Source organism: Alosa alosa, chromosome 8, assembly GCF_017589495.1.
Source record: "Alosa alosa isolate M-15738 ecotype Scorff River chromosome 8, AALO_Geno_1.1, whole genome shotgun sequence".
In the NCBI taxonomy this organism is placed as follows: Eukaryota; Metazoa; Chordata; class Actinopteri; order Clupeiformes; family Clupeidae; genus Alosa; species Alosa alosa.
This window is the reverse complement of record NC_063196.1, coordinates 36170598-36180597: the sequence shown is the minus strand read 5'-3', so window position 1 is coordinate 36180597 and position 10000 is coordinate 36170598. Positions and strand designations below refer to the sequence as shown.

Below are 10000 nucleotides of genomic sequence, written 5' to 3'. Positions count from 1 at the left end.
ATCAGAATGAGAGCTCCTCTTCAGTGGGCTCAGACTGAGGGGCAGATTTACGTACATCTGTGAATGCCGTGTAATCAGCACCATGGCCACTCTGCAGAAAGCGTACGCTGTGATGCTGTGTGCACTAAGACCGTCAGACTGAATGCTCCTCCTCTCTGTCTCCTCCTCTCTGTCTCCTCCTCTGCGTCTCCTCTTCTGCGTCTCCTCTGTGTCTCCTCTCTGTGTCTCCTCCTGTCTCCTCTCTGTCCTCCTCTGCGTCTCCTCTTCTGCGTCTCCTCTGTCTCCTCCTCTCTGTCTCCTCTTCTGCGTCTCCTCCTCTGCGTCTCCTCTGTCTCCTCCTCTCTGTCTCCTCCTATGTGTCTCCTCTGCGTCTCCTCCTCTGCGTCTCCTCTTCTGCGTCTCCTCTGCGTCTCCTCTGTATCCTCCTCTGTGTCCTCTGTCTCCTCCTCTGCCTCCTCTTCAAGGCCTCCTCCTCTGCCTCCTCTTCATGCCTCCTCCTCTCATGCCTCCTCTTCAAGGCCTCCTCTGTCTCCTCCTCTCGTCTCCTCTGTCCTCCTCTCTGTCTCTGTCTCCTCCTCATGCCTCCTCTTCAAGGCCTCCTCTGTCTCCTCTGCGTCTCCTCTGTATCCTCCTCTGTGTCTCCTCTGTCTCCTCCTCTGTCTCCTCCTCTGCGCCTCCTCTTCTGCGTCTCCTCCTCTGCGTTCCTCTGTGTCTCCTCTGTCTCCTCCTCTCTGTCTCCTCCTCTGCGTCTCCTCCTCTGCGTCTCCTCTGTCTCCTCCTCTCTGTCTCCTCTTCTGCGTCTCCTCCTCTCTGTCTCCTCCTCTGCGTCTCCTCTGTGTCTCCTCTGCATCTCCTCTGTGTCTCCTCCAAGGCCTCTGTCTCCTCCTCCTCTGTCTCCTTCATGCCTCCTCTGTATCCTCCTCTGTGTCTCCTCCATCCTCCTCTGCGCCTCCTCATGCCTCCTCTTCATGCCTCCTCTGTGTCTCCTCTGCATCTCCTCTGTCCTCCTCTGTCTCCTCCTCAGGCCTCCTCCAAGGCCTCCTCTGTATCCTCCTCTGTGTCTCCTCCAAGGCCTCCTCTGTCTCCTCCTCCTCTGTCTCCTCTCTCAAGGCCTCCTCCTCCAAGGCCTCCTCTGTGTCCTCTGTCTCCTCCTCTGTCCTCCCTCTCATGCCTCCTCTTCATGCCTCCTCTGCGCCTCCCAGTCTCCTCCAAGGCCTCCTCTGTGTCTCCTCTGTCTCCTCCTCTGTGTCTCCTCCTCTGCGTCTCCTCTGCGTCTCCTCTGTATCCTCTGTGTCTCCTCTGTCTCCTCCTCTGTCTCCTCCTCTGTCTCCTCCTCTCTGTCTCCTCCTCTGCGTCTCCTCTTCTGCGTCTCCTCTTCTGCGTCTCCTCTTCTGCGTCTCCTCTGTATCCTCCTCTGTGTCTCCTCTGTCTCCTCCTCTCTGTCTCCTGCCTCCTCTTCATGGCCTCCTCTGCGTCTCCTCCTCTGCGTCTCCTCTGTATCCTCCTCTGTGTCTCCTCTGTCTCCTCTGCGTCTCTCTTCTGCGTCTCCTCTGTATCCTCCTCTGTGTCTCCTCTGTATCCTCCTCTGTGTCTCCTCCTCTGCGTCTCCTCTGTATCCTCCTCTGTGTCTCCTCTGTCTCCTCCTCTCTGTCTCCTCTTCTGCGTCTCCTCCTCTGCGTCTCCTCTGTCTCCTCCTCTGTCTCCTCTGTGCCTCCTCTCTGTCTCCTCCTCATGCCTCCTCTCTGTCTCCTCCTCTCCTGTCTCCTCCTCTGCGTCTCCTCTGTCTCCTCTTCTGCGTCTCCTCCTCTGCGTCTCCTCTGTATCCTCCTCTGTGTCTCCTCTGTATCCTCCTCTGCGTCTCCTCTGTCTCCTCCTCTGCGTCTCCTCTGTGTCTCCTCTGCATCTCCTCTGTCTCCTCCTCTGCGTCTCCTCTTCTGCCTCCTCTTCTGCCTCCTCTTCATGCCTCCCTCCCCAAGGCCTCCTCCATCCTCCTCTGTGTCTCCTCTGTCTCCTCCTCTCTGTCTCCTCTGCGCCTCTTCTGCCTCCTCTTCATGCCTCCTCTTCATGCCTCCTCTGCGTCTCCTCTGTATCCTCCTCTGTGTCTCCTCCTCTGTCTCCTCCTCTGTCTCCTCCTCTGCGTCTCCTCTGTGTCTCCTCTGCATCTCCTCTGTCTCCTCCTCTCTGTCTCCTCCTCTGCGTCTCCTCTGTCTCCTCTGTCTCCTCCTCTCTGTCTCCTCTTCTGCGTCTCCTCTCTTCAAGGCCTCCTCGGCAGGCTCATCCAGGTTTTGGCAGCAGGAGGAGCCAGGCACCAGGATAATCAGCCGGGCTGGCAGGGCAACAGGGGCAGGAGGACTGGGAGGTGGAGGTGGAGGAGGAGGTGGGGCTGGAGGGGGGGCTGTATGGCCTGACAATATCTGGGTCATGCCTGGGGAGGTCATGACAGCGGGCAGGATGTCCAGCGGGCGGCGGAGTATCAGCAGAGCAGCGCCGCACTGGACCAGCTCTTCCAGCAGGTGTCCAGAGAGTGGGACTACCTGGCCAGGTAAACACACACACACACACACACACACACACACATGTACACACACACACACACACATACACACACACACACACAATTAAAAAAAGGTCCAAATAACAATAAATACATTTTGATGAATGTAATGGATGTGTTGATGCTTACAGAGGCGTGTTGACTCATTTGCTTACCGAGGCGTGTTGACTCATTTGTCAAGGGATATTGCCAGTGTTGTATTGCCAGCGTTGTATTATGATATTGGCAGCGTTGTATTGTGATATTGCCAGCGTTGTAATGTGATATTGCCAGCGTTGTAATGTGATATTGCCAGCGTTGTAAAGGTGTGTTGACAGGTGTTGTGGTTGTTTGCCCCTCTGCAGGGCAGACACTGAAAGCACCTCGGAGCACCTGAGCGGCCTGAAGAAGCTGTTCGCTGACCTGCAGGACCAGAGAGGCCTGCTGGAGGACCTGAGAGAGAGCAGGCATGCCATCGTGCCCCGCCTCAGCCCGGAGGATCGGGACCTGGTCAAAGAGCACATGGAACACCTGGAGAACCGCTGGGCCCAGCTGGAGAACCTGATCCAGCAGAAGATACAGAACTCTGCCTCGGTTCTAAAGGATTTGGGGCTGGTGGAGGCCCGTCTGCGTGAGGCTCGGGAATGGGCCCAGGAGAAGCAGCCGTCGCTGGCCGCTGTCGGAACCAGCCCACCGCCCGACGTCGCGCAGAGCTTCCTGTTTGACCACTTGAGTGTGTGCGCCTGAGCTGAGTTACAGCCAGCCGCTGACGAGGCGTAGGCGCTGACGAGCCGTCCGCCCGGCCTGGAGTGAGAGGCGGAGCCTGCAGGCCCTCACGCTGCAGGCCCAGGCGGAGGTGGATAAGGCTAAATATGATAACATCCCGAAAACACCTGACAAAGCCTTCCGCGGGCCTGCGCCAGTTCCTGCAGGCTGGAGCTGAGACTGACTAAGTGGAGTGAGAAGAGGCAGCAGGAGGGGAAGGCCCTGATGGAGGAGCACGTGGCTCTGCTGCCAGACGACATCTCCAGGCAGGTGGATGCCTGCAGGGCCGCTCTGAGCAGCCTGAAGGCCCAGCAGGGGGAGCTCTCGAGCCTCTGGGGGCAAGGCCGGGATCTGGTGAGGGGCAGCACAGACGAGGAGAAAGCAGAGACTCTGGAGAAACTGCAGGAGGTGCAGGGCACCTTTGAGAGGGCCCTCGGCAGGTGCACACAGAAACTGCTGGACCTTGAGAAAGCCCTGGCAACCAGGAAGTACTTCAAGGTGGACTTAGACAAGATGTGTGATTGGCTGAGGCAGACAGAGGCGCTCATGTACCCTCAGATGGACTGGAATATGTGTGATGCAGAACAACAATCCATTATTACGAAGTACCAAACCATCCTGGAGCAAGCCTCTGAGTATGAAAACCTTTTACTTATTGTCCAAAGGGCAGGGCAAGAGATACTGCCCACATTAAATGAAGTTGACCATTGCTACCTCGATGAGAAACTCAACGCCCTGCCCCAGCACTACAATAGCATCCTGGTGTCTGCCAAACAGAGACTCGAGATCGCTCAGCAGACATTGGCTGAACGGAAAGAGTTTGATTCTCTGATGGAGGTGACTGATGAAGCTGTCAGGAAACTGCAAGGACAATTTGAAGCCCTGGAGAAGCAGACTGTCAGCTGTTCTGTAGATATCATTCCAGGACTCCATGGTGACTTCACAGACCTCTTGAAAGGCTGCAGCACTCAGGACAGGACGTTGAAGGAGCTAAAGAGGAAGCGAGAGGAGCTCCTCAGCGTAGGACACCCCTGCAACGCAGAGGCCCTCAATCACACACTGAGAGTCCACTCTGAGCTGAAGCACCATCTCAAGCAGAAACTGAAAGACCTCAACCAAATGCTGACATGCGCAGGCGAGTACAGCAAGTCAGCGTCAGATCTGGCATCTGAGCTAAAGGCTATAAAAGAGCACATGAGTGAATTAGACACCGAGGACCAGACCTCCGACACCTTGAGTCGCTTCCACAGCCTGGCGCAGTCTCTAGCAGCTGCTGAATGTCATCTGCAGAGATTGAGTGACCTCAGCTCTGCCCAGGACCCGCAGCAGCTTATTATCTGGCAGGAGGAACTGCTCGGTCTGAAGGGAAGGGTGAGAGATGGCATCACTTCCTGTGCGTGTCTCATTAGAGATAGTGGTAACTTCCACACAGAGATAACAAACACCTTGGGCTGGTTAAAGACTGAAAGAGATGGTCTTCTTTGCTCCATTAACTTTGATGAGCTAACAGTTGAGAAGAGTGACCACCAGCTGAAGAAGATCCTGTTGCTTCAGGAAGAGGTCCAGTCCAAGGTCCAAATCTTCAAAGCTTTAGCTGACAAGGAAAGACAAAAGCATAGCAGCCACAAAGAGCAATCGCCTGCCACTTATGAGGGCCCTCTTGGAGAAGTTATGCAGTTGGAGGCCGACATCCTTCAAGCACTTTCTACAAAACAGGTGAAAGATCTCAAGCAATTTTAAATAATGTCATTTTTAGTACATTATGATTTCATCTTAGTGTAGTTGTCTTCCATTGTTATTCTGCTTCCAGTCTTAAGACGCACACCTAAGATGAGCGATGAGACAAAAAGGTTACTTTGTTTCGATTTAACTCATAAAAGAGCTCTTCTTAATATTTTATATTGTTGGTTGGTTTAATATTGTTGCTAATGAAAAGTCGTTGTCCTACACCATGGGTCTCCAACACGTCGCTCTCAAAAAATAACTCATTTAGGCTATCGTAAACCTATTTGGCTATACGCAATAAGGTTTCCATTACAGCACAGCACACGTTCCATGAATGAATGAAAGCGGCTGCCTTGTCTCGCAATAAGTGGATGGAAATCCGCAGTGGTTGGTGTAAACCGGGACATTTTAGTGTCCCGACAGGCTTTTAGTAGGACTCGGGACACGCAACTCAAAACCGGGACGTCTGGTCACCCTATTCTATGTGGTAGTTGAATAACTTGCCTTTCCAGATTAAACCTCCATACTGGCTAAAAAAGGCATGTGAACAGTCTCTAAAATAAGGGTAGCTTATTATCCTTAGTAAATCCTACTGATCCGTCTCTAAAATAAGAGTGGCTTATTATCCTTAGTAAAGCGTTTGCGAAAGTTTGCACATGCGCATCTTTTTTTCTCTTGCGTGCTCTCGGAGGTAGCCTGCTGAGTATTTGCTCTGCTGCCAGCTTCTGCCTATATATCACCCAAAATGCTTGATTGCATTGCATTCTCCATATTTTTAGCTAAATTTTAATGTACCACATCAGCATAAATTGCTTTACAATTAGCATCGGGCCCTCGTTAGCAGCCTTCATTATTGCCCGGCTCGCCTCAGCTTAAATACATTTCTAAATAAATGCGACTTATATGGTTTTTTCCTCTTCGTGACACATTTTTTCACTGATGCGACTTATAGTCCGGAAAATTCAGTAACTCTGAATTGGCCAAAACAAAGGCAGAGAAATAATTATTAACCAGTGTCTGCACAGCATCAGTCAAAACGGGGTTACTAGGGTTAGGGTTACTAGGGTAAGCTTTACTAAGTATAAGTATATACTCTTTTGATCCCGTGAGGGAAATTTGGTCTCACCATTTATCCCAATCAATTAGTGAAACACACTCAGCACACCGTTAACACACAGTGAGGTGAAGCAGACACTAATCCCGGCGCAGTGAGCTGCCTGCAACAACAGCGGCGCTCGGGGAGCAGTGAGGGGTTAGGTGCCTTGCTCAAGGGCACTTCAGCCGTGCCTACTGGTCTGGGTTCGAACCGGCAACCCTCCGGTTACAGGTCCAGAGTGCTAACCAGTAGGCCACGGCTGCCCACTAGGGTTACTAGGGTTAGGGTTACTAGGGTTACTAGGGTTAGTGGTACAAGGGTTACTAGGGTTAGGGTTAATAGGGTTACAAAGGTTAGGGTTACTAGGGTTACTAGGGTTAGAGTTGGGGTTACTAGGGTTAGGGTTACTAGGGTTAGGGTTGGGGTTCCTAGGGTTGTTGTGTCAGTAATCGTCTCTGTCTGCAGTCCATCCTCGTACAGGCTCAGCCTCTCCTCCAGCAGTGCCACTTTGGCCTGCTCTCTGCCCAGCAGTGGCTGGAGAGGGCTGGAGAGTTCCTGGATCAGGCCAAGCAGGAAGTGGACCCTGAGGACCTGGAGGATTGTCTCAGGGAGCTGGAGGACATTCTTTCCCAGGAGACGGGCCTTGCCGGCGGGCTGGAGATGCTGCAGGACATGCCTGCTCAGCTCGAGGGGCTGGAGGGCGCTGCTCTCACACTGAACCTGACAACCAGCATATGGAGTGTGTGTCACCAGGGGTCAAAAGTCAAGGAGCAGCTGAAGAGTCATCAGCAAACCCTGCAGAGGTACAGACCTCTCATAGGGAGTTAAACAGGCCTCTCATAGGGTAGCAGAGTTAAACAGGCCTCTCATAGGGACGTCCCGTTCTTGGTGTGGTTTGGATCATCCCTGTGGCTGAAGTAGCTGCTCTGTTCCTCCCAGGTGTGCTGCTATGTGGCGCCGCTATGAGGCACTGAGAGGAGAGATCATCAGCAGGATGGATGAAGCAGAGAGGGGCATGGCTGACATCACCACCATCTCAGCCGTAAGCCTGCAGGAGGCTCACAGCAAACTGGAGAAGCACAAGGTAACACACAGCACTCTTGAGAAGCACAGGGTAACACACAGCACTCTAGAGAAGCACGTGGTTGAGCCTCTAACACACAGCACTCTAGAGAAGCACAGGGTAGATCCTCTAACACACAGCACTCTAGAGAAGCACAGGGTAACACACAGCACTCTAGAGAAGCACAGGCTTGAGTCTCTAACACACAGCACTCTAGAGAAGCACAGGGTTGAGTCTCTAACACACAGCACTCTAGAGAAGCACAGGGTTGAGTCTCTAACACACAGCACTCTAGAGAAGCACAGGGTAGATCCTCTAACACACAGCACTCTAGAGAAGCACAGGGTTGAGTCTCTAACACACAACACTCTAGAGAAGCACAGGGTAACACACAGCACTCCAGAGAAGCACAGGGTTGAGTCTCTAACACACAGCACTCTAGAGAAGCACAGGGTAACACAGCACTCTAGAGAAGCGCAGGGTTGAGTCTCTAACACACAACACTCTACAGAAGCCCAGGGTAACACACAGCACTCTAGAGAAACACAGGGTAACACACAGCACTCTAGAGAAGCACAGGGTTGAGTCTCCACCACACAGCACTCTAGAGAAGCAACAGGGTTGAGTCTCTACCACACAGCACTCTAGAGAAGCAACAGGGTTGAGTCTCTACCACACAGCACTCTAGAGAAGCAACAGGGTTGAGTCTCTACCACACAGCACTCTAGAGAAGCAACAGGGTTGAGTCTCTACCACACAGCACTCTAGAGAAGCAACAGGGTTGAGTCTCTACCACATAGCACAAATATGATTCCTGCTGGTTACTGATGTCTAAAAGCCCCAGACTCGCCAACTGGAGGAAACACATTGCCTCTGCATCTTCTATAATCACAAGACGCCTGACAAACTCTACCACTGGTATGTGCTGCTTTCCACACTCCATGGACAGTCTATCGAGCTTGATTCGTCCTCTGCACACACACGATACCAGCATGGGTCCTGTCTGTGTGGGCTTGTCTGGTTCATGTTCTTAAATCATGTATGTGTAAGCCACTGGAAAAGGTTGAATCGCTGTGCACTATTGTCTTGAGTAATACATCTCATTCCCTCTCTCCCTCTCTCCCCCCTCTCTCCCTCTCTCCCCTCTCTCTCCCCCTCTCCCCTCTCTCTCCCTCTCTGTCCTCTTTCCCTCTGTCCCCCTCTCTCTCTCCCTCTCTCTCTTCCCCTCTCCATCTCTCTCTCCCCTCTCTCTTTCCCTCTCTCCCTCTCTCTCTCTCCCTCTCTCCCTCTCTCTCTATATATATATATATATATCATATATATCCCCTTATATGCATATATATATATATATATATATGTCTGTGCCATGTATATATATGGGCACTGTATATATATGCTGTGAGGGCAGCCTGGCAGTGATGCGGTTGTGGGCAGTGGGGGTGAGCTGGCACAGGTTGGGGTGAGGGCAGTGCCCGACATCGGTGCCCGGGCCTGACTGATCTGAGCTTGTGGAAGCTGGACTCGGTTGAGCAGTTCAGCGAGATCCCAGGAGAGAGCGCTAGAGAGCACTGCCCGGGAGTGGAGGAGCTTTGAGGAAAAGGTATGACACTTCTATCACAAGATAGAGGAATGTAAGGGTCAATAATAATATAATAATAATAATAATAATATAATAATAATAGTAATGCCCTATTCTCACCCCCTATTCTGACCCCCTATTCTGGCCCTATTCTCACCCCTATTCTGATTCTGACCCCTGTCTCACCCCTATTCTTGACCCCCTATTCCTATTCTGACCCTGTATTCTGGACCCCCTATTCTGACCCCCTGTCTGACCCTATTCTCACTATTCTGACCCCTATTCTGACCCCTATCCTCACCCCTATCCTGACCCCTATTCTGACCCCTATTCTGACCCCTGTCCTCACCCCTATTCTGACCCCTATTCTCACCCCTATTCTGACCCCTATTCTGACCCCTATTCTGACCCCTATCCTCACCCCTATTCTGACCCCTATTCTGACCCCTATTCTGACCCCTGTCCTCACCCCTATTCTCACCCCTATTCTGACCCCTATTCTGACCCCTATTCCCTGACCCCCTATCCTCACTGTTATTCTGACCCCTATTCTGACCCCCTTCATTTATCTCCTACCTCCCTGTCCTCAACAAACTCATTCTGACCCCTATCCTCACCCCTATTCTGACCCCTATTCTCACCCCTATTCTGACCCCTATTCTCACCCCTATTCTGACCCCTATTCTGACCCCTATTCTCACCTGGACCCAGGTGCAGAAGGCTCGGTCAGTAGCAAAGGACCTGCAGGGTCGTGTCCCAGAGGGTGCAGCTGAGAAGGCCGCCTCTAGGGCGGCGCTGCAGAGCCTCCTGGACTACCACGACTGCTTCTGCCTGGAGGTGGAGAGAGAGAGAGCCGGCCTCGTCCTGCTGGGGCAACTGGCCCGTGCCCTGACCCCCTTACCCCCCGAGGCCCAGAAGGGGCATCAGGATATTAGCTGCCTGCAGGAGTGCTATTGCAGGTGAGAATCTAGTATATATATATTAGCTGCTATTGCAGGTGAGTATCTCAGACGACCGGACACCGGAACGGGTTGTGAAACGATGGGATGGTGTAGTGGATAGTGTTTACAGAAGTGGACTATACAGTGTGTGTGCAGTGATGGGATAGTGTATACAGAAGTGGACTATACAGTGTGTGTGCAGTGATGGGATAGTGTATACAGAAGTGGACTATACAGTGTGTGTGCAGTGATGGGATAGTGTATACAGAAGTGGACTATACAGTGTGTGTGCAGTGAT

General features: G+C 52.4%; 1 protein-coding gene across 1 annotated transcript in view; it reads left to right on the top strand.

Annotated features, from left to right (window-relative positions):
- The window catches only part of syne1a (spectrin repeat containing, nuclear envelope 1a), a 302008-nt gene that overhangs the window by 129927 nt on the left and 162081 nt on the right, over nt 1-10000 (top strand). The window contains 9 exon segments of the mRNA XM_048249742.1: nt 2421-2542; nt 2899-3340; nt 3342-3391; nt 3393-3474; nt 3476-5014; nt 6585-6922; nt 7059-7663; nt 8688-8782; nt 9473-9720. Of these exon segments, the coding sequence (XP_048105699.1) occupies nt 2421-2542; nt 2899-3340; nt 3342-3391; nt 3393-3474; nt 3476-5014; nt 6585-6922; nt 7059-7663; nt 8688-8782; nt 9473-9720 (3521 nt within the window).